The sequence below is a fragment of the Aythya fuligula genome, chromosome 4, assembly GCF_009819795.1.
Source record: "Aythya fuligula isolate bAytFul2 chromosome 4, bAytFul2.pri, whole genome shotgun sequence".
Classification (NCBI taxonomy): Eukaryota; Metazoa; Chordata; class Aves; order Anseriformes; family Anatidae; genus Aythya; species Aythya fuligula.
This window is the reverse complement of record NC_045562.1, coordinates 44,767,778-44,790,973: the sequence shown is the minus strand read 5'-3', so window position 1 is coordinate 44,790,973 and position 23,196 is coordinate 44,767,778. Positions and strand designations below refer to the sequence as shown.

Genomic DNA, 23,196 nt, shown 5'->3' with positions numbered 1-23,196 from the left:
GCCGCCGCCGGGGGGCGCTGTTGGGCGGCGGGCGGCGGGCGGCGCTGATTGGCTGGCGCCGCGGGTATATAAGGGCGGGGCGGGCGGCGCCCGGCTCTCTTCCGCCGCCATTTTGCGCGCCGAGCGGGTCTCCGCCGAGCCTCTCCCCCCTCGCTGCAGCCCCCCCGCCATGGAGGACGCCCCCGAGATGAGCGGCGGCCCCGAGGAGTTCGCCGAGGGCTCCAAGATCAACGCCAGCAAGAACCAGCAGGACGACGGGTACGGGCGGGGGGACGGCGGCCGCCGGTAGCAGCGCCCCCCCCCCTCCTCCCCTCACGGCCCTCCCGCCTCACGCGGGGGGGGGGGGCGTTGTGGGGACGGGGGCGGGGTCTGGCGGGGAGGGGCGGGGCTATATCGGAGGGGGCGGAGCGGCGGGTGTCAATCAGGCGGAGCGACGTCTGGGATAACCAATGGGAGCGCGGGGTGCCCGCATTAAGCCCGCCCCCTCGGTTCTCGCAGGAAGATGTTCATTGGCGGGCTGAGCTGGGACACCAGCAAGAAGGACCTGACCGAGTACCTGTCGCGCTTTGGAGAGGTCGTGGACTGCACCATCAAGACCGACCCAGTGACCGGGCGCTCCCGCGGCTTCGGCTTCGTGCTCTTCAAGGACGCAGCCAGTGTGGAGAAGGTGCGTGGGGCAGGCACGGCGCCCAGGCTGCTCATCTGCCCCGTACCCAGCGGGATGGGGCGCAGTGGCTGCCACCCCACTGAGATCTTCTTCCCTTAGGTGCTGGAGCTGAAGGAGCACAAGCTGGACGGGAAGCTGATAGACCCTAAAAGAGCAAAAGCCCTCAAGGGGAAGGAGCCGCCCAAAAAGGTGTTTGTTGGCGGGCTGAGCCCGGATACGTCGGAAGAACAGATCAAGGAATACTTCGGTGCTTTTGGCGAGGTACGGGGGAGCAGTGTGCTGACGAAAAGCTTTCAAGTGAGCGCTGTCCCTGTCTTAAGAGTGAACAGGGTCTCTCCTTAAAATAAGAAAGCATCCCTCTGCAGTTGTGTAAAGTTTGCATCCATCAACAGCTCCCACTGGTGTGATAGGCTAGCTGCAGCTGTCAGTAGCTGTTACAGCTGTAGCTGTGGTAGTTCCCCTGATGCAACCTTCTGATGCTGCAGCTGAATGTCTGTAGCAGGTGGTCCTGACCATGGTCAGATAATCTCACCATTATGAGTGCAACTAGTTATCACTGCTAAAACTAGTGAGATAACCTCTGAAAGCTCTTTTTAAGCATGGGTGTTGGACTGATAAATAGTTCTGGTAGCACAAAAAGTTGGTTGCAGGTGGCCCGTAATTGACATGTACTTGTAATTTCAGATTGAGAACATTGAGCTTCCCATGGACACCAAGACGAACGAAAGGAGGGGTTTCTGCTTTATTACATACACGGATGAAGAGCCAGTCAAGAAGCTACTAGAAAGCAGATACCATCAAATTGGTTCAGGCAAGGTAGGGATGCTGTCTTTGCAAGCTTGTGACACAGGCACTCTGTTGGCTTCCCTGAAAGCAGCTGACAGAAGAGTCTTGATATCCTTTCTGAGCATAAGGATTTCTGTCTTAACAGTGTGAGATCAAAGTAGCACAGCCCAAAGAGGTGTACAGGCAACAGCAGCAGCAACAGAAAGGAGGAAAAAGCAATGCTTCTGGTGGACGAGGTGGTGGAAGGGGGCGTGGACGGGGTGAGTAGTTTGGATACTGGAATTCTTGTACGTGTATTGAAGATCAAGGTGTTCGCAGCTATGTACAGTTTTGGGGTTGTATGTGGAACTTGTGTTTAAGAAGAAATCTCTTAGTAAATCTGGTAGATTCAATTTTGGTGGTTGTAATAGTTTTTGGAAGCTAGCAAATCTTGGCTTGCATTGAAGCAGTCAAAGAGCAAGTGAGATGCAGGATATTTTTTAGACCTACTTTCCATGGTCTAGCTCAATGCAATGTGCAGTTGTCTTTTTGTGTGAAGAGATGCACTGTTGGTCTTCTCCTGGGTGAGAAATCATGCTGGTTAAAGGGGCAGTCATTTGCTATCCCTTGGAAAGAGGAGACAAGCCAGCAGTTGTTGTGGGTTGTTGCATGGCAGGTTTCAAAAGTCAAGCAGCCCCAAGTAATGCATTAAAGTCTTTCGTGTGTTAAAACTTGGTTCATTTAATTGTTGTAAAAAGAGAAGGATTATGGTATGCGCTGCTGTTGTACATGCCTTGGCTTTGTTTTGTTTTCTTTGTTTTCTGCTGGATTGTTTATGAGCAGGGCTTGCGTGCTCTTTCTCCTAACGTTTTCATGGCTGATGGTGTCTTAAAACACATCTCTGGTAGCCATCTGAAAGCAATCAATTTTTTTTTTTTTTTTAGGAAATGATTTTTCCTGTGTTGGTAGGCAAGAGGGTTCTTGGAAGTAAGAGTTTTGGCACTGAAAAATTGCAAGTAAAAGTGCCCTACAAGAGGAGTGAGAAGTTAGCCAACTTAACAAATTGTATGCTTGTTTTCAGGTCAGGGACAAAACTGGAATCAAGGATTTAATAACTATTATGATCAAGGATATGGAAACTACAATAGCGCTTACAGTGATCAAAGCTACAGTGGCTATGGAGGATATGACTACTCCGGGTACAACTATCCCAATTATGGATATGGGCCGGGATACACAGATTACAGTGGTAAATAATTTAAATCTCCTTCAAGATAACAATTGCATGGATCTTGAAATGGATCTTACTCCAAAGGCAGGATGGCTTGAGAAAGAGTAGACCTCTCTGGGGTGGTGGCCTGTACGGGAGGACGAGAGATGGATGAGGAGGATGTTAATTTTCATGGCATTTCCCCCTTTGTTTTCATGTTCAGGTCAGCAAAGCACGTATGGAAAAGCATCCCGTGGTGGCGGCAATCACCAAAACAACTACCAGCCATACTAAAGCAGTACCTAGTCCTTGAGGAAACAGGTGTGTACATGAGTGCGAGGTCCACTCTAAGTATGCCTAATCTAATTTAAAGATCAATAGACAAATGAAGAGTAAAATCTTGCGTAGCGTGACTTTTTCTTTAATTAAACTTTTTTGTTAACTTAAAATACTTTTTTTTAAAACCAGCTTTGCCTACCGTGTCTATAGATCTTTAACTTTGTAAAAATGTGACTTTATCTTCTTTAGTACTTCAGAAAAACATAAGAGTTTTTCTGTTTTGTGTTGTGTACCAGGTGGTCTAGAGGAATAATTAAACTTATTAGAAGTATTAACAGGTAAAGTACTGAAATGGGTACAACTTAAGGAAAACAAGAATGTTGTCTTCTAACTCTGACATTATACCTTGTTTGTACCCGCCAGCGGGAACTTCATTGCAGGCCGTGTGTCACCCTGACCACGTCTATCTCTGGGGTCGCACGTTGCAGGCAGAGCGCAAGGCATACACCAGAAAACGCTGTCCTGTGGTATGGTCTCTTCCAACTTCATGTACCAGCGTAAAGATTAAAGTGGAAAACTTCAGACTTTGGCTTCTTTTTTTAATCTTTTTGGAGATTTAAGTGTCTTAACTTAAATGGTTTTTTACAGGAGTTAAAGTACATAAATGCCTTTACAGCTTAATCATTTGGTCTTCTGTTTAGTGTTGTATTTCAATTGTGGAACCTCATTTTAAGTGTGCATTGTTTAAGATTTAATGCTTGCTTTTTTCTTTTTATAGCTAATAGTGAAATCTGCAAACCAAAACGAACTTTTAAATCTGGAAAGACATTAAAGATCATATGCACGTGGACTGTTGGAAGTAAAATGAGATCTGATTTGCCTTTGCGCAGCTGCTGCTGAGGCGGATAAACATATGATTGGGAAACCCCTTCTTGGCGGTGTTTCCACTGGAAAACCTGATTCAGAGCCTGATTGACCATAAAATTGGGATATGTGTAGTTCTGGAACAGCTTCCTGAATAGGCCAAGTGGCTAGATTTGGGAAGACAAATTTTTGACGGGTAACAAAACCTTGTGTTACCTTAGGAAATATGCATATGATCTTTAACAGTGACGAAAGGAATATATAGAAGACTTAAAGCAGTTCATGAAAATGGACCTTTTAACGATTCTTGTAGTACCTTGCGGAGTTCTGACATGCATTTTGTCTTGGTTTTTTAGGTGGAGATGCTGCAGCAAAGCCATCTTGCAGAGCATTGTGTGCGAGCGGAAGGTGGTCTTCGTGAGAGGAAATGACTATTTTGTAAAAGACTTTTAGTGTACGACACAACTGTGTCCAACTGTATATAGCGGCCGGCTAGTTTTCTTTTATGGTTTTTACTTTCTTTTTGCCATTCATGTTATGACACAACGTGGACGTGTGTTTATACAAACTTTTATTTGTATAATTTCATGTTAGAGGATTCTCTAATAAACGCTTCCCCAAGTGAACGTGGTCCTGACGTTGGCTGTGGAGTGAGGTGCGTGTGGTTATGTATAACCTGATTTTTTTTTTTTTCCTTCTGTGGAGGGGCAGGAGCAGTGCTGGACAGGTGGATAAAGGTGGGTGTGCACACAAGTGCACTGCAGCTGCTGTTTTAAGAAAAAGTAAGGATGGAGAGGAGTTGACCTAATTAGTGTTTAGAGGAGGGGAGTAGTACCCATCTCACGTGTTTTAAAGGAGGAGGCTGCTTCTGGGCTGTTGTGGCACTGGAGGAGGCTTTGTCTTTAGGAGGTGGCAGGAGCTGAAGCTCCAACTGTTCCCCCTCAGAAAACTTCTCCTGTTTGGGACTGAGGGAAGTGGACTGAGGGCTGAAGGCGGTGCTTCCCTGCCCTCGCAGGGCACCGTATCCTCTAGAACCCAGCCTCCACCCGCCGTGAGCGTTTTTCCAGCCGTCCTCCTCTCCCCGTTCCCCTCAGGGCTCCCTGAGGCGGGCCGGGCGCCGCCGCCATGGCGTCACGTGGCGCGGCGCCGCGCGGGGCTCCTTCCGCCCGCCATTTTAGGCTGGGTCGGCGGCGGCGCCATTAAGACGAGAGGGCGGCGGGCGGACGGCTCGGGCCGGGGGCCGCCAGCGGGGCGGGCGCCATGTCGGAGCAGCAGTTCGCCCTGGACGCGGCCGGCGGCGGGGGCGGCCCGGCCGAGCAGGCGGAGCAGCCCGAGGGGCTGGCGGGGGCCGGCGCGGGGGGCGCCGACGGGGCTGGAGGCGGCGGCGGGGGCGAGTCGGAGGGAGCCAAGATCGACGCCAGCAAGAACGAGGAGGACGAGGGGTGAGCGGGGCGGGAGCGGCGCCGGGGGGGCGCCAGGCTGCGAGCCAGCCTCGGCCATCGCCTGGAAAAAGAGGGGCAGGGGCTGTGGGGCTGGGGGCTGTGGGTTTGGGGGCTGCACCGCGTGCGGCGCTCCTGGCGCAATCTGAGGCGGGAGCTCGCGAGGCAAGAGTGATTTTTCAAGGCAGAAAATACGAAAAAAACTGGCTAAAGGAGCAGTAGCTGCGTGTGTCCTGTCAGGACTTGCCTTTTGTAATAAACCCGGGTGCTGCTGACAGCGCGGGGACGCGGTGTGTGTTGAGCGCCTTCCCGGTGCTCCTGGGAGCCTGGATGTTACCCTCACTGCTTCCTACCCTAAGTGCCTCACTTTAATTCTGTCACCGTTTTCGTATTTGTTCTGCCTTTGCCTATCCAAGGGTTGCATGAGGACGTGTGCTTGTTTTTGAGTCAGCGCAGCCCCGGAGTTGTCCCTGTGGGGATGCGGGGCACTGAGCACGCTGTGGGGTGCCTCAGCCTGTAGGTGAGTTCAGCCTAACAGCCCGAGAGAGAGCAGTGCCTGACCTGCCACTTGTTGGTAACGCTGTGTGGGAAACTGTTCTTGACAGCTCTGGGAGGCAGAGGGAGGACAGCGTGCCCTCAGCAGGTGCTGGGTGGAGGTATGATCCCTTTATTTTATGATTCCTTTACGTTAGGAATTGGAGACGGGATTTCCAGCAACAGAGTGCACCCTCAAGTTTTCCCAGGTGCAGTCCTTGTACTTCAGCTATCCCAGAGTTGGCAGCTGCTGGGAAACATCCCAATCAGGCAGCTGGAGAAGGGCCACAGCCAGCCACCGCTTCAGTGTATGCTCAGTTTAGCTACGTCCGAAGCTTGGAAGCCTGGCCCTTCTGTTTTGGGAAAACATGTGCTGATGTGACTTGGACCAGCCAAGCCGTGGTTTGGGAAGGACGCGTGTTTTGCTAGCTTTTGGCAGTACGGTGGCACGGCTCGTAATCGTCATTTGTGGTCCTGTGGGTGTCGTAGCCTGGCTTTGGCCTCAGTTTTGCAGTGGAGCTGAAAAACTTTTGCTGTAGCAGAAAGCTGAAGCAGTTAGGTTTTGCTGCTCCGTGACTGCAGTCACATATTCAGTTTTTGCACGGTGCTGGGGAAATCCTTCAGAAGGGCGTGAGTTTCAAACTCCTGGTTTGGGTCTCGCAGGGTGTTGTAGTTTGTGTGAATTGCTCTGCTGACAGCTGTAAGAGGGATGTTTCCTATGGCACGTAGCCCGTGTACGTTCTGCAGGAACTGCTCCAGTGTCAGTGTCTCCCATGTGTCAGAAACACGATGCTGCACCCTCGGCGTGTGTTGTGCTTTGCTGCTTAGAAAAAACACACGACAACAAACAGGACGACTGGTAATGATGCCAGGCTTTCTTTGGGTGACCGGACCCTGCAGGTCGGAGGCTGCTGTTTTACCAGCACAGTTCGTTTGTTCATGTCACTCCCCAAAACAGGAAGAGGTCACCGAGGTGGGGCAGCCAGTGCTTTTTGGAGAAAGGGAGCTGGAGCTAACGGGAGAGGTGAATAAAGGTAGGGGAGTGGGTGCTCCTGTTGATAGACGGAAAAACTTTACGTGGAAACAGATGAAGCTTCAGAAGCCTGCTGCGTCTGGAGGTTCGAGACGATTGTCAGAGGCTGAGCCTTCCTGTTTGTTTCATAAGAGCACAGCCGGTTAACGAGGCTTGGGGTGAGTTCAGACGAGCAGCCTGGGTTTGGGAGGGCTGGACCTGTGGGAGCAGGGATGGCCGCGTGCGTGCGGCACGTGCAGGAGATGGAAGCGTGCCTGGGTGCTCGTGCAGGTCGGCCGAAAACGGTGCATGGCGTTGTGAAATACGTCGGCAGAGCTGTGGAGAAAACATTTTGACACATCTCAGTGGATAGTACCTTTTGATTCTGAGCCTGTCACGAAATCTTTATCAGCATTAGAAGAGATCATTGCAGAACGAATCCTCCCCGAATGAGAGCATCAGCCTCGTGCCTGATGGCTGGGGCATTGCGTTCCTGCGCTCGTTGGCTTGATTTTCAGTTGATGCAAGTCGTCAAGCATTTCCTTCAGCGGTGCCTGAGCTTTTTGTGCCACACGGCTGTTTCCAGACGGTCATGGTTTGGATCCAAGCTTCCAGCGTGCTTGTATAATCACAAGTCATGACTAAAGCTACCTTTCACACCCGTTTGCCCAGCGGCGCTGCTCCTGTAAACAGTCTGCAGTGAAGTTGTTGTGGTGATTGGTTTGGATTATGCCAGCTGTTTATATCCCATTTTGGGGAGGAAAAGTTAGCTTTGAGCATCCAATGCTTAGCTTTTTTTACACCTTTCTGGGGGAGCGGACTCGATTACACTTTTTTATTTGTTTTCTGGTGTACTCGTGCTGGCATGTGTGCATTCCAGGCGAGTGTGTCAGTGCTCCTGGGTACCCATGCTGCCTTACACACGTATCGGTCCTGCATCTGCTTCACAAACAGCTGTGGGGGGCTTCGCAGAGACCCCTGTGGGTTAAGCCTGTGGGCCAGTAGCGATGGGGTTGCAAGGAGGTAGCAGTACAGCTTCGCATTGCTCCTTGTGGCTTCTTGGGGCAGCGACATAAACAACTGCAGCGGAAGGTTGCGCAGAGCTGCTGCAAGCCTGCAAGCCTCTATCTGTTCTGGCCAGGATCGTTCCAGCAGCGTGTCGAAAAGTGCAGGGCCGCCTGGGGTGTCACTGATAAAGCCCTGCTACTCCTCACGTGAGGTAGCCGAGCTCGTAAAGCTTGATGGCCTGGGATCTTAGGTGAAGTGTCTTAACGGGCTGACCTTCTTGTCTCTGCAGGAAGATGTTCATTGGCGGCCTCAGCTGGGACACTACAAAGAAAGACCTGAAGGACTACTTCTCTAAATTCGGCGAAGTGGTAGACTGCACTCTGAAGTTAGACCCCATCACTGGGCGATCGAGAGGCTTCGGCTTTGTGCTCTTCAAAGAATCGGAGAGCGTCGATAAGGTAGAGTTAATGTAATCAAACGGCACCTTAAATTGGAGTCTGCAAAGGTGCAGCACTCAGGTGACTGCACACACAGCTGTTTGCACGTGATCTGCTATGGGTGATTTTGGGATGCAGCCTATTTAAGATGCTGTTTATGGAGATGTTCTTTTCCCACACCGTCTTAGTTGTGCCGCAGTGGCCGGGAGCAGCAGATGAAACCCTTCTTTCCTTTATGAGGCGTGAGGAGGGGAGGAGGGGATTGTGCAGTGCTTTCTAGGAAGTGTTACATCCGTATTTCCTTGGGCGATAAGTGGCTGCAGGTTATTCCTTAAAGGCTTTAGCAGAACCATCTGTGTCAGCAGACAGTGATCAAAATCAAGGAACTGTTTGGGTTTGTGGAACAGATAATCATTGGAATAAAAATATTGCAACTGAAGTGCTAGCATTACCAAAGCTCAAGTATGAATTAGCTGAGCCTTGCTCAAAACCACAGTGAAACGTTTAGCTTGAACTGTGAATAAGGTCTTGTTTGAATTTTCCCCAGGTCATGGACCAGAAAGAACACAAGCTGAATGGGAAGGTCATTGATCCTAAAAGAGCTAAAGCCATGAAAACAAAAGAACCCGTCAAAAAGATTTTTGTTGGGGGCTTATCTCCAGACACACCCGAAGAGAAAATAAGGGAATACTTCGGAGGTTTTGGTGAGGTACGTGGCAAAATAAATTGCTCTGTCTTCATAAATTCAGTAATTAAGGACAGCCCCCAAACGCAGTCTCGTTTGAAGCTACAGTGAGCTTAATGGCCAGTGTAATTCCACGTGCTTTGCTTCTCAGAATCTTAACGATACGGGTGTCACATGGAGGCTGGGATGTGCAGGGGCTGGTCATGTGAACGGGGTTATTGGAAGGAGGAGCTGGGGCACGTCAGAGACTTGGGACCTGATCTGCGGGATGCCTGAATGGCTCGAGTGGGGCAGGCGTGGGAGGCCTGGTTTCGGAGCATGCTGCGTGGGTTAGCTGCCTGAGATGCTCATCTGCTGCGGCAGGGGTTCAGGCAGTTCTCTGAAATTCTCTGCAACTCTATATTCTGTTTCTCTCTCTGTCCCGTTTTGGTGGTGCAGGCTGACTGTCACAAAATACCACTTTGGAGCTTAAAAGCTGCCCTGGAGGAGTTTGGTCAGGGTGAAGGGAGTTGGCAGCAGCTTCTCTGCTGATTGTAAGAGGTTGCCAGCATCAGGTTGTGACAGTTCAGCTGTCGGGGAGCTGGGTTTTCCAATACCTGCCTGGTAGTCTGTACCACAGGCTGCAACAACTAATTCCTTAGGCCAAATCCTCTTGTGTCACTTGCAAGGGGAACTTTGTGTTTGCAGTTAGGCGTTGAAATAACAGCATCGTCTGTCCTGGTCACCAAACAATTTTAGTAGCATGATGAAGGAGCAGAACTATGGTCTTTTGCAAAGGTGGATGTTTTTCATACAAAGCTAGAAGATTTAGGTCTGCTCAAGGGTTGAAACACCTAGTTTAACCCAGTCCTAACTGACATAACTAAATCAGATCGAGAGTACTTATCCAGCACGAGTAAAATTTATGCTTTCATGCAGTTAGGAACATCATTTCTGGTGATGATGATGGTGTTTGCAATGTCAGCGATGATGGATATAGGGATGCTGATTTGCATTGACTAACGTAAAGCCCTGCGATGGAGGCAGACTATTATATTCTATTTGAAACAATTTTATTTGTTGAATACAAGCTATTAGAAATGTTTTCAAGTCGTGCAAATGTCAGGATAAAATGTAACACAACTGTTCTCTACCAGGTTGAGTCTATAGAGCTCCCCATGGACAACAAAACTAACAAGAGGCGTGGATTTTGCTTCATTACTTTCAAGGAGGAGGAACCAGTGAAGAAAATCATGGAAAAGAAATACCACAACGTCGGGCTTAGTAAAGTAGGTGACTTTTTTCCTAGAGAAACTGAACACTGACAGTAGAGTGAATTACATGATCATTTCTGCCTGGTTTTGAAGAATAGCCTGAAAATACCTCTAAGCTTTATTTCTCTCATGCTGTGCTAAACCTATGAAGCAGTTCTAGAGGTGCTAGTAATTGGTTACAGTAAGCCTCTGAGCTGAGGGGTCTTCCCGTGACATTTTGTTCCGCACACCCTGTGGGGAGAGGGCTGGCAGCAGCGTGCTTGTTGGCTCTGATGCTCCCAGGTTGTCTGGCGGCGTGCCCTGTGTGCTGCCTCGCTTGTCTGCTCCAGGAGGCTTTACCACGCTTTCCAAGTCACTGGATCTTGGAGTGTTTAATTTGGAAGTACTCTGTTGTTTAGGCAAAATGTCAATTTATCTTAAGAGTGCTTCCGAAACTGAACTGAAATGGGAGTCTAGGCTTTCCTGTTGGAAGTTACCTTCCTTTCAGAAATGTGTTTAAAATTAAACCTTGTAACCCAAACTCAAGTTGTAGCTGGCCTCTTCCTCATTGGATGAAGTGGAAGCTTTGAGAACTGAGCAAAATGCAGTGGTACTGCTGTAGCTCAGAGCTGAGTTTGCTTTTCCTAAATAAATACCTCAGAGGTCTGTTCTAAAGTTAAAACAGAAAGAAATACAATGAAACAAGTGTTGTTTTTCAGAATTGGTTCTGACAGGAAGGTGGGGAGCTTGAAAAGTCTTTCCAGTGTCAGTGCCTTTCAGCAATGCTCAAGTAGAAGAGTGTAAGCTCCGCATTTTGTTCCCAGGAAGAGCACCAGGGTGACCAAATTTTATTTTCCGCTTAACGTTCTGTAAGCTTAGGAATTCTTGGCGAGGATTGTCGCTGCGAATCGGCTCTGATGTCAACTTTCCTTTTCCAGTGCGAAATCAAAGTAGCCATGTCAAAGGAACAGTACCAGCAGCAGCAGCAGTGGGGGAGCAGAGGAGGATTTGTCGGGAGAGCTCGAGGGAGAGGCGGCGGTAAGTGTGCACTGGTGTGGTACAAGGTGTCGAGGGGCTTGCTTGAGCAGAAACAAGTCTCCTGCAGCTCTGAGATCTGGCACGCTGTGTTGCAGGCCCCAGTCAGAACTGGAACCAGGGATACAGCAACTACTGGAATCAGGGGTATGGGAACTATGGCTACAACAGCCAAGGGTACGGAGGTTACGGAGGCTATGACTACACTGGTTACAACAACTACTACGGATATGGTGACTATAGCAGTAAGTACCCGACTTCTTGTGAAAAGCCCTGCTCTTGGAAAGAAAATTGCTGACACAAATTAGAAAAAAAAAAACAAAAACAAAAAAAGAGGTACCTGTCTTTAAAACAATATTGGTTTAGGTTTTCAGCTAGCTTAGCAGCATTCCTCTTATGCGTGAGGTGCTTGGTGTGCTGGTTTCCAGTGCACCTCTGGCCCCAGCTTTTGTGTCACACCAAGTCACAGAGCCATAGCACAGAGGTGATATGGCCATAATCAGAATTTGGGGATGGACCAGCAGCTGCACAATTACATACTCCTGCAAAATAGTGAGAGGAGCTTTTTTTGGGGGTGTGTTTTCCTCCTGATCCCTTGGTAAATTTATTCTGCCTCAGCGTGCCAATAACTACCCACAATTTGGGAATAGCCTAGCATTTTTGTGAACGTGTTTTCTCCCACCTGCTTTTGAAGGGATGCGTGTAAAATTGTTATGTTCTGGGGAGGCTGGAGCTGTGGGTAGGATGAAAACCCTTGGGAGCAGCTTGATGCTGCTGAGGTGTTGGGGTGCGGGACGCTGCCTCCAAAAGCTGCCCTAGCTGGTGGCGTTGATGTTTCCTCCTGAAACACAACTGCCCCTAGAGCTTTCCATCTGATCACTTTCTGTTGTGTTTAGATCAGCAGAGTGGCTATGGGAAAGTATCTCGGCGAGGTGGTCATCAAAATAGCTACAAACCATACTAAATTATTCCGTTCGCAACTTACCCTGAACAGGTATGTCCTGACTATGTACCCGCAACCTGATTTTGTAATTAATAGTAATTTTTCAAATCTATTGCGTAAGCTATTGTAATGATTAATGCTTTAAGATTTCACAGCACCCAGACGTGCTTACCGTAATGTAACGTAATGACTTTGAAGATATGTAACACAGGTGCTCTTAAGCTTTTGCCTTTTGCCCTATAATTAACAAGTCAGTAAAGTTAACAGGTAAAGTACTGCTAATGGGTACAAATTAAGGAATTGCAGCGAAACAATATTGCCTACTAACTCTGACATTATACCTTGTTTGTACCCGCCAGCGGGAACTTCCTTGCAGGCCCTGTGTCGCGCTGACTTCACGATTCTCACAGGCCCGCTCAATGCGGACAGGGTACGAGATGCTCACGCTCTCGAATGCTGCCGTTTGGTATGGTCTCTTCCAACATCCTGTATCAGCATTATAAAATAAAATGGATACTTCAAGCTTTGCCTTCACTTATTTCTTTGCTTTTAAAACTATATGTAATGTAATTTTAATGCATTTTTTACAGGCCCAGTAATGGTTAAATACGTCAGCTTACTGAATAATTTTAACTTTGTTCTTCTAAGGATACAGCTTGTCTCTGGATTTTCCAGTCTTAATTTTATATTTTATTAATCTATTTTAATGCTTGCTTTTCCCATTTATAGACATGGTAGCAGTAATTGCAAGAAGTTCTTGAGCTGAATTCCTGTTGTGTCGACTTCTCCTTAGCTTCTGAGCACAATCCTACTATAGTAGTTGATGTAACCTTTTCTTCTAGTTGTATTTTCTTAACGGATAAGCTAATAACACTCTATAGTGGGTCGGCACAATTCCTAAACGCAACCTTTTGGGCCAGAAAGGTCCGTCCACCAGAGTAGCTTCTGGTGGTGGTTACAGGTATCTGAGATGTCTCGCAACATCTGAGACCAGAAGCATTTTGTCAGTAAATTCACAGCTTACGATGAAAAGCTTGCCTTAAACATTGGCGCACACGTGGATTTCCAGCTCATGGACTCTCCTGTTCAGCTTTAATTTTAAAAAGCATATATTTACACGATTAATGTCGATATACCATATTTACGTAGAGTGGGACATAGGGGTATCTAAAAAGCAGTTTTCTGTTAATAAAAAAAAGAAAAAGCTGTTCTGCCCGCTGTCTGTTGGCACAGAATGACTTGTTCCTCTCTTTTCTTTCTCCTAGGTGCAGCAGCAGTATTTTCTCATGGGAAGAGTCATTTGGGGCGGCACATGCTGCCTGCTAATAGCAGTTCAGACTAATTTTTGTATCAAGTCCATGATGGGAAGTAAGCCGTGGGGTCCCCCTGAAGTTTAATTGAGTGCTCATTAAGGCAAAATGGCTTTCACACCGTCTCACTTCTTAACCACGATGCTTACCGATCGCTTTGTTTTACGCCCCTCCCCTGTACCGTAGCGCGAGTCCTGTGTTGAAGCCCCGTGTGGCAGTGTCCTGCTGTAGTGGTGTCGGGCCGGTTTTTTAATAAATCTTTTTGTACGAACCTGCTGCGAGTCTGGGGCACCGGGAGGGAAAGGGAGAGCCAGCGCTGCCTTTTGGGGCCAGAGAGCGAGCTGCAAGCCGGGGGGTGTGGAGGAGGGGAAACTGCTGAAACTTCCCAAAAGCTTAAGCCCTCCATTCTCTGATGAAAAATGGAGGCTTAAGTGCCGTGGTTTGGCACTCGGAAAAGTAACAAAGTCCTATCTTTTTTTCTGCTTGAAAATGGAGACTAAGCACTACATTTTCACAGGAGAAAAGCAAGATCTGGTGCTGTACTCAGTGTCCTGAAAACATCTCTGGGAGATGTTTTTTGGGGGCTCCAAAAGCAAGGCCCCATGCAGTGGTGGTGAAGCCTGGCCAAAGACCCAGTGCTGTGTTTTCAGTGCCTGAAAGCAGAGGCTCAGTCCTGTGCTAGTGGACCTCAGAAACTGGCTCCACAGCCTGTTTTGGGCAGGCAGGCAAGGGGGGGGGGGTAGGCATGGAGACCCTCACTGGAGCTGGGGGTCTGGTCATGTTGGGCCCTGGCAATAAGTGAGCTGGAGATTGAATTAGTTCAGAACAAGGATGAGCTTTTATTGAAGCAAACCTTCACTTACCTTGTAAGCAGCACCAGTCATCTGACACTTGAAACAAGGTCGAGCGTCCAGCTGTGGAAGCTTAAGAGGCTAGATCAGCCGTGAGGGAGACTGTGGAGCTTCAGGGGGGTGGGATTGCGCACCTAACCTGAGCTGTGGAAACACAGCTGAAATAGGTTGGAGCTGCCGCTGACCACAGGAGGTACAAGGCAGGGCACCTCTGATCCAGCACGCCCACTAGCTGGAGCTGCAGCTCCGCTGAGCACCCCTTAGCTGGGGCTGGGACGGCACCAAAACCCAGGGGCTGAGGCTGAGCAGCACAGGCATGGCCACAGAGCGGCGTCCTGGGCCAGTGACACCTCCTCCGTGCCTGCGAAGGAACAAAAGCAGTCGGTCAGAGGTGCAGGGGGCACAGCGCTGCCCGACAGACGCCCAGCCCCTTCCAGTCTCATTTCTATGAAGAAAGCTGCTGCAGCAGGAGCCCCAGGCATGCCCGGTCAGCTCAGGGAGTGAGACATCCTTGGTGAGCACAGAACAGAGAATCCCCACTAGCCAAACACACGCCTATTTTCCCAGCAGCCCGGTTTGTCATCAATCAGGATTAACTGATCCAACACTCTCCTACAGCCCCTTAGGTATAGGCACCAACGTGGTATAAAAATAACTCAATATTTACACAAGAGGAGCTTCTCTGCGGATCTCCAGGACAGGCAGGATCCTCTCGGGGGACGCCTGCTGATGGTGGATGCGGTCACAGACATCATCCAGTGACGAGAAGCTTTTCTGTCTTCAGCTGTCCCAGTCCTGGGAGCAGTCTGATCTGTGCCATACTGGTAGCATCTTGAGAGGTGTATATATACAAGCACCCATAAAGGTAAGTATGCGCTCACCTGAGGAGTGGCAATTCTTCATAAAACCACAGAAACCAAGCCTTTGTGTCCTTGCACATTACAGAAACCTCCACGCCCGCAGTCACCACCTTCTCCCACCCATGGGTGGGGAAACCCTCACAGCACAGGGCCGTGACGCCCATCCTGCAGCAAAGACAGGCAGAGCTAAGCACGGCCCAGAGGGGAGAAGGGCCCCGAAGAGACCTCGGTGCCGGTGAGATGGGACAGGGGTGCTGCCAGCTCACTGGGGCAGTGATGTGGCCTCGCCAGGCTATGCAGCTGGTGGTACCACAGCCAGCTTGAGCTCTGGGAGAACACAAAAAACACGCCAATTTCTCTGAAAAGCAGCAATGCTGAAATGGACCAGAGCCACCAGCGCTCTTCTGCAGAGCAAACCCCAGCCCTGGAGTTCCCTTTTCTGAACCACGGCAGGTTGCTGAGTAAATCCAGCACCTGCTCAGAGCCACGCTGTAGCGAGGCAGCCCCCAATTACACGAGGCTTTCCCCCAAACTCCTCAGCCCCCCAGCCTGACGCCAGACACTGGGATGTCTCACCCCACGCAGCAGCAGCTCCCCATGGGCTCTCAGCACCGTGGTTCCTCAGGAGGTTCGTGGAGAAGATGGCAGGCTGGACCACAGCCCCCCCAGCCCGCCACCATCGCTTCCCCATCCATGCTGTCACAGGCCCTGCCCACGGCCACGCTGCGGTGTGCGTGGAGAAGCTGGGATGGCCGCAGCAGCATTGGCTTGGGCTTTGTTTCACTTCAGTTTCCCCCCTGCTGAGTTTCTTGGGCTGGTGCAGGTCTGCAAGGGGTCTTCACCTGGCGTGCTCGGTGCTGCCCTGAACACACAGCACGAAGCAGCACGCTGTCCTCCGGTGCCACAGCAGGACACCGAGAAACAACAAAGCTAAAGCCACAAAGTAAATAAATGCGAACACATGCGAGTGAGGGCAAGCACTGATCTTTATTGACCGCGTTACCAAGGGAAGGGGGAGGCTGTGTGAGAGCACTGAGCCCCCCATTGCACGGACCAGGAACACGAGGGCAGCAGCAACTCCACGGCCAGGACAGCAGCATCTGCAAGAGAGGGCAGAGGAGGCTGAGGGACGGGATGGGATGTGCTAGGTCAGTTGTGGCAGGAAGGGGGGCTCAGGGAACATGTACGGAGCTGGGTGAAGAGGCCAACTCACCAGAAGGTGCCTTGTTCTTTCCTCCTGTTTATGTCCCGCTTCAGCTGGCAGAGAGAGCACCAGGGGCAGCACAGCACCGAGATGAAGTCGCCCATGATGGAGCCCTGCCGAGAAGGACCCATGGTATGACCAACCCTGACCCATGGAGACGTGGCCTTGTGCATCCCCACTGCCCCAGGGACACAGGGGGGAAAAGGGAGCCCAGCACCCGCGCCCACACTGACCGGGATGTTGTATCGGGTGCGGTACAGGGTCCTCATGGCCACAGTGGTCCCACAGAGGCAGCACTCGTCCATGTCCCCGGCCACCTGGCAGCCCAGGCAGATGTAGCAGCAGGATCCACAGATGCCTGCGAGAGACACGGAGACACCCCACGCTCAACACCCGCCCCACGCCCCCCCAAACCCTCCAGCAGCCCGCCCAGAGCCTACTCACAGACGCCGCAGTCGGAGCAGCAGTCCATCAGCCCCGTCTGCCACTCGCTCCTCTGCGGGGCGGCCGCTGAGCCCCAGGGCTGGGTGGTGACCACATGTCGGGAGGCCATCGGCAGGGCTGCACGGGCAGGCAGTGTCCGGAGAAGGCTGCCCGGGAGGGAGGAGAGGAGGCTGCAGCCCTCACGGCCCCAGCCCGGGGGCCACGTCTCCAGGCATTGCTCCACCAGGGCCTCTCTCTGCCTCTCCCCATCTAACCCTGCTTCCCTGGGGGGGTTGGAAGCCAGCACCTTTCCCATCTCCCCCTCCCCTGCTCCAGGCCTAGCCGCCAGCTCCCTCCCCTCCTTACTCACTCACCTTCCTCACCAGGTGCCTCCTCCTCTTCCTCAGCTCCCCAGCACTGCAGGAGCCCCTGTGTGCCCACCCTTCCCCAACAGCACACCACCACCACTACTCCTCCTTCTCCTCCCCACACCCAGCTGCCCCCCATAACGAGCTGCCTAATGAACCCACCTGAGGTCCACAGCCTCCACACCCTTGGGGCTGCTCCCTATTGCAGGGCCATGCCCTCAGCTATAACACCGGTGGGCACCGGGCACGCTGAACGCGCATCCCAGGGACCACCACCCCCTTTCCACATCCAATATGGGATCACCGCAGTTTCCATCACCACCACCTCCGCCCCGATTTCCCACCGTTTCACCCCAAAGCCCCGCCAGCCACACACACCTGCAGAGCCACCCTGCTCGCAGAGCCGTGTGTCCTTTGCCCGCTCCCGTCCCTTATATGCGCTGGGCGCTGCCAACCCCTGCTCCTCCCGGCCCAGCTGTAGGCCGACCCGCACACTCCCCGCTTGCGCAATGTCCCCACTGCCGGCCCTCGCCCTTCGTGCCCAGCAGCAGCCTTTGGAGAAGGGGAGGCCACATTTGGGCTCCACGAGCCAACAAGTGTCTGGAGAGACCCACGGGGCAACCCCCCCTCTGAAAGTACTGGGAGCAGGGGGACGGCCCCTCTCCACTGTATCCCATCGGGTGACATTGGGTCAGAAGCATCATTTCGGAGGGCGAGTCCCATGGGTTCCCAAAAGGAAGAAGCTGCTGGGACCCCAGCATGTTCACTTTTCTCACCAGCCCCACAAAGAGACCCAGAAGCCAGCCCAGGTCTGACATCTCAGCAGACACCCTACACGCATTTAAAATAGCCTATAAAAGGGAAAAGGACCAGAACCCGGGTGGAAATGCAGCCACGCAGTACAGAGGGACAATGCAGGGGGACAACGAGCACGCAGCAGGCAAGGCACACATCGCTCTTTATTGGGCTGCTCAAGAGGGGCTGAGGGCTGCCAGTCATGGGCAATCCTCAGCCACCTTCCTGCGGGTCGTGGGCGGCACGGGCTCCACAGCATCTGTAAGTGAAGGGACGGGAGGTGAGGACGGGCTGCCGGTGGCCTGCTGCGGCCACACATTCGTCCCGCTCGGGTCAAGGACGTGCACGATGCCCCCGTGTTGCAGGGAGAAAAGGGGCGCTGACCAGAAGATGCCCATCTCCCTCCGCTTGTTGATGTCCCTTTTGATCTGGCACACGGAGCACACAGGACACCACAAGGTGATGCAGTAGTCGGAACAAATGGAGCCCTGCAGGAAAGGCATGCGTTAGGAGCCAGGGCTTCCCCAAAACCACATTTCAGCAAAGAAGAGGTCAGTTGCACTCCACGCTGCATGTCTTTTCCATCGGGGTTCAGCTCTGACCCCGGAGCAGAGGACATTTCAAAAGTGCATGGTTCAGCAGCAACGGCTGCGTTGGCTGCAGGACGGGGCCGGCTTGCTAGGGGGAGATAAGATAGGAAGGGACAAGGAACTGCTGACCCCGGAACTCAGTGACTTATCTGCTGGCTTCCCCGCATGAGGCAGGGGGGGAAATCACACACCAAGTCCTTTCACTGCCAGAGGAAGAGATGCTCTGATACGTTTACCGTGGGCCACGTTTCCCTGCCACCCACACCAAGCTGTTGTCCCGTGCAGCACCACCCCGATGGTTTCATGGCTCTCCCTGACAGGGACACAGTGGCCAAGCGGTGGCTCTCTGAGCTTGGCTGTTGCCAGAGGCAGGCTGCGAGCCTGGGTGAAAGGTGCCGAGATAGGGCCACAGCTGGCCGTGAGGATTGAGAGAAAATTGGGCCGAAAAGGGAGCCCACCACCCGCGCCCTCACTGACCGGGATGTTGTATCGGGTGCGGTACAGGGTCCTCATGGCCACGCTGGTCCCGCAGAGGCAGCACTCGTTCATGTCCCCGGCCACCTGGCAGCCCAGGCAGGGGTAGCAGAACGTCCCACAGCAGCCTGCAAGGGGGAGAACCACTGTGAGCCCCTGCCAGCCTGCCAGCAAGCGGCCCCTGGCCCCGCCGGCACTCACAGACGCCGCAGTCGGTGCAGCAGTCCATCAGCCCCGTCTGCCACATGGCCCTGGACACGTTGGGCCCAGCCACCACGTACTGGGGCTGCAGGGTCACCACGGTGGGAGCGGCCATCGCTGGCTGGGCACGGAGTGGTGAGAGCTGGGGAGGAAAAGGAGGGCGAGAGAGCGGTCAGCGGCACGGCCTCAAGGTGTCAGGGCCGCGGGACCCCCAGCTGCATGACAGGGATCCCTCGGCAGAGCAGCTCGGGGGGTACACGAAGCGTGTAGGGAGCAGCTGTGGCCGCACGTTTGTTCCCAGCAGAGCCAGAAATGCAGAAACATGGCACCGTGTCCTAGGTCTGAACCCTGCTCCTTGCTCTCCTGCAGCTCCCGGAGGAAATGAGCCTCAGATATGATAGAAACCAGTCTGGGACTGTGCTGCACGGCACGCGTTTTGCTTGGATAACCGCAGAAAACAAGCCGTGCTGCTAGGGAAAATTCATCTCAGCATGCACAAGGAGAGCAAGGGGAAGGAACCGTAAAGGCACTGGGCTCACACATCCTGAGGCTGTTCGCTATAAATTCATTTTCCTTTCCTTGGCTACTGGGCATGGAGAGGGGTGCGGCTTCAGCGAGCAGCCCCACTGACCTCAGCATCCAGAACAGAAACCGAAATGCGTCAGGCAGCGCGGCTGGCGGAGCAGCTGTGAGCTCTCGGAAATGAGCCCAGCAACAGGCAGGTGCCTGTGCAGCCTTGCACTTTTACAGCCCCACATCACTCCCCATAGCAGGGATCCTCGTGTGCCTTCTCCTCTCTGAGCTGGAAGGAGCAATGCAGACATGGCCACAGGAAGATGCTCTTGCCACCAAAGCCATGTCCAACCAAAAAGGGAAGGAAGAGCACAACGAGAATGAGCAGAAACACATAATAAATAAATAAATAAATAAATAAATAAAGCAACAAGCAGCAGCAGCCAGCCTTTGGACAGGAGAGCAGCTTCCTCCCGCACGCGCTGTGGGGTCTGCCCGAAAACACTTGCAGCTACAAACCTCAGCATCCCCCACAAGAGGGGCTTGCCCTGCAGCACGCGCTAAGGAAAAAGCAGGGAGCCCAGTTTAATCAGAGAGCAAAGAGTCGCACAGATTCCCCTGGTACATTTATACGCTCGTAGAAACAGGAGAAAGCGGCAAGCCAGAAGTGACCTGCCCATAAGGCAGATTTGGCACATAGCTTGTTAAAAGCATCCCCTTTTCCCCCAGGTAGGATGTAGCAAAAGAGTTTCCATTAAGATTAATCCCCCCTGCATTACTGAGCAGGGAAAAAAAAAAGAAAAAAATAATAAAAATAAAACAAAATAAAAGCATATATCTGTAATTTTTGCCTTGTTATCCAATCCTTTTAGGGCAGGGAGCCTTTCATATTTCCATGCCACCAGGGAACCAACCTTCTGCGGAGCAGCCTGAGTTGCGGCGGGCGTCCCCGGTGCGTGCGGAGCAGCTGGGCGAACGGCGAGTGTGGCTCTGTCTCCTGCAGGCTCTTATTGGCAGCGGTGCCGAGCAGGGAGAGGTGGGAGGTAACGGCGGCGGGGAGCCAGGGGGGGCCAAGCCCAGGGTGCTTCTTTCCCCTCCCCGCGTGAAACCATAGCCTGCGGCTCGTTAAACCGGAGGCGGCTGCGCAGACCTCGTCCGCGTCCCTGGGAGAGGTTTTTTCCCCGTCTCTTCCCTCAAAACCCAAGGGCACGCTTCAGGATGGTGTGAGGAGCACCCTGGGCTGGCTTCCCCCAACTTCTCCCTGCAAACCACCGTGGCCCACGGGCATCATCGGGGTCACCACACCGTGCCCACGACGTCCAAATGGTTATGCCAAGCCCAGGCTCTGTGGTCACGAGGAGTGGCTTCGTTTGATGGGGTGCACAGAGGGGGCTGTGCTGTGTGAAGCCCACCAGCAGCCTCTGGGGCCAAACAAGGCCTGATGAAGCTGGGAAATTCCCCGTCTGTGAAATATTTGGCAGCTGGGGCGGGACACAGTGCTGTCCTCCCCACAGGTGGCCACCCAGCGCTGCCCTCAGGCTCCCCCCGCCTCAGCCCCTGTGCTGCATTATCCCCGGATAACGTCACATCCCTTCCTCCACCTCCGCAGCTTGGAGAGCAGCCTGGGATGAAAACAAACAAACAAAAACAGGAAGATGCCATGCGATAGCTGCACTTGCCACAGGGCATGGCTCAGTGATGGTCCCTCGGTTTGGAGGAGCACCTCACACAGGTTTGTGGTCGGGCATCGCCTGGTTGTTCCCTGTGGCCCCGATTTCAGCTGGGTGTCAGAAACATTGGGGCTGTGTTTTTACACTTTGACCGTGGCACTTGAACACTTTTTATTGTTTTATTTCTTTTGCTAGCTTCCTTCTTGCTTGGCCCAAGCACAACCTTGTGCCTGGGGGCACAGGCATTGTGTTCCCTTACCAGCAGCACTCAGCAAACCAGAGGTGCTGCGCAGCCCACTCTTCCCTTGCATTTTCCTGTGTAACTCAGGAAAGGCACCTAAAACACCTCACCCTGCTGTACTCCAGCAGCCTTCAGCCCCAGCTCACCCCTGGGGATGCTCCAACACCCCTGGCAAGGAGGCACTTCTCCTCATCCCCAGATCCTAACACCCAGGGCTGGTGCCAAGACTGACCCCACCACGCTGTCTGTCCCCTGCCCCCTGCCCTCTGCAGCCTTCCTTGGCTCCACACCCATGGCACGTGCTTGCCCCAGACAGAGGCAGGGAAAATTCTGGCCTCCTTGGACTGGGAGATGCCTTCTTTTGCAAGCAGCGTGTGAATAGCAAAGTCCAGGCGCTGTCTGCCCTGGCGTGCAGGAGCCGGTGCTGCTCTCCAACACAGGGAGCGTGCCGGGGACAACCTTTGGGTTGGCAGCCACCCTGCCCTGGCTGCTTTGCTGAGCCACCTCCAGCCCTGGCTCTTGGGAGGCACAGCCGAGCTTCCTGCCCTCAGAGATGTTCCTTGTCTGTGCCCCTGCAGAGGAACCTTTGCAAAAGAAAGGGGAGAAAGGCAACACCTGACACCCGAGGGAAGACTGCCAGGGAGCAGTGTTTATTTGCGTGAAACCATAACAGCTAACCCTGCTGCTTAGAGATGGGCGTGGGGGAGACTTTTTAAACAAATTGTATTTAAATACAGCTGAGATTGTGTTTGTGAAGCGCAGGAAAGAATACCTTGAGAACAGAAGAGAGATGCACGTATAACTGCCAGCAGATACAAATGGCATTTTAGCCAGCAAAATGCAGTTGGAGATGATTTTGGAGAACTCTGACAGAAGACATGCAATGATTTCTAGGTTTAGGACTGGTTTGATAGTTCAGTCTTTACCCTGTGTTGTTACACCTTGTTCTTCTTCTTATTACAAGGCAAATGCTTGCTTGCGCCAAGTTGCCACATGAAGATGGACACGAGACAGTCCACAGGTGCTACAAAATGGGAGCTCTTCTCAAATCCAAGCTACTTGAAGACACATTAGTAGGTTAGAAACAAGTAACTTTTGTCATGTTCGTTCTAAGGTACTGCTACAAGTCTGTAAGATGCTTACAGATATTAATTAGACTTGGGCATTACTAATAAATGCCTTGTAACCCAGGTTCAACATGAAGCTGGATGCATTCGTTTCTCCCTCTACAGAGTGCAGCTCTGTCACATAATTGTTCAGAAACTTAACTAAGTTTCTTAACTTAAGAAACTTCATTCTTAAAGTGCTGTCCTTTATCTTAGTACCAGTGAAAATTTATAAACCCTGCTTAAGAACTTCCGTTTAAGAACCAAAGAGGCCTCTGAGTGCTTTCAAGGGCTATGGTTGCCAACCTTTTCACATATTTGTACTTCATATGCAGTCAACCTGAACAGTCTTCTTTCTGGCCTGTTCAAAAAATATTTTGTGTCCAATGTTGTGTCCAAATAGTGAGAGAAGCCAAAAAGACAATAAACAAAGCGTCACAAAGCACACACAATAAGGAAGAAGTGTGCAGAACCCACCAC

The 23,196-nt window shown here is 52.0% G+C and overlaps 4 protein-coding genes across 8 annotated transcripts; 2 read left to right on the top strand and 2 right to left on the bottom strand.

Annotated features, from left to right (window-relative positions):
* The first annotated feature begins 111 nt into the window (after positions 1-111).
* HNRNPDL (heterogeneous nuclear ribonucleoprotein D like) lies at positions 112-4,411 on the top strand. Of its 4 annotated transcripts, none has more exons than XM_032186823.1 (8): positions 112-258; positions 499-667; positions 767-928; positions 1,352-1,483; positions 1,599-1,713; positions 2,514-2,681; positions 2,866-2,963; positions 4,142-4,411. In XM_032186823.1, exons 1-7 carry the CDS (start codon positions 170-172, stop codon positions 2,934-2,936), a joined length of 906 nt encoding a protein of 301 aa, XP_032042714.1. In that variant the 5' UTR covers positions 112-169; the 3' UTR covers positions 2,937-2,963; positions 4,142-4,411. The 4 variants fall into 4 exon arrangements, with proteins under 4 accessions (XP_032042714.1, XP_032042715.1, XP_032042713.1 ...); XM_032186824.1 differs by having other exon boundaries at positions 3,345-4,411; XM_032186822.1 differs by having other exon boundaries at positions 3,218-4,411.
* Positions 4,412-4,994: 583 nt separating this feature from the next.
* HNRNPD (heterogeneous nuclear ribonucleoprotein D) lies at positions 4,995-13,691 on the top strand. Of its 2 annotated transcripts, none has more exons than XM_032187252.1 (8): positions 4,995-5,227; positions 8,068-8,236; positions 8,763-8,924; positions 10,037-10,168; positions 11,071-11,170; positions 11,266-11,412; positions 12,064-12,161; positions 13,376-13,691. In XM_032187252.1, the coding sequence occupies exons 1-7, from the start codon at positions 5,046-5,048 to the stop codon at positions 12,129-12,131; spliced, it is 960 nt and encodes a 319-aa protein (XP_032043143.1). In that variant the 5' UTR covers positions 4,995-5,045; the 3' UTR covers positions 12,132-12,161; positions 13,376-13,691. The 2 variants fall into 2 exon arrangements, with proteins under 2 accessions (XP_032043143.1, XP_032043144.1); XM_032187253.1 differs by lacking the exon at positions 13,376-13,691 and adding an exon at positions 12,470-13,369.
* A 2,649-nt stretch (positions 13,692-16,340) lies between these two features.
* On the bottom strand, positions 16,341-16,891 carry LOC116488610 (placenta-specific gene 8 protein-like). Its single transcript, XM_032186312.1, has 3 exons — positions 16,780-16,891; positions 16,569-16,693; positions 16,341-16,448 (listed from the first exon to the last, which is right to left on the bottom strand). Exons 1-3 carry the CDS (start codon positions 16,886-16,888, stop codon positions 16,341-16,343), a joined length of 342 nt encoding a protein of 113 aa, XP_032042203.1. The 5' UTR covers positions 16,889-16,891.
* A 1,195-nt stretch (positions 16,892-18,086) lies between these two features.
* On the bottom strand, positions 18,087-19,301 carry LOC116489144 (placenta-specific gene 8 protein-like). The gene is made up of 4 exons (XM_032187285.1): positions 19,187-19,301; positions 18,989-19,113; positions 18,306-18,409; positions 18,087-18,180 (listed from the first exon to the last, which is right to left on the bottom strand). Coding segments are annotated over exons 1-4 (345 nt in total). The 3' UTR covers positions 18,087-18,179.
* Between the last annotated feature and the right edge of the window lie 3,895 nt (positions 19,302-23,196).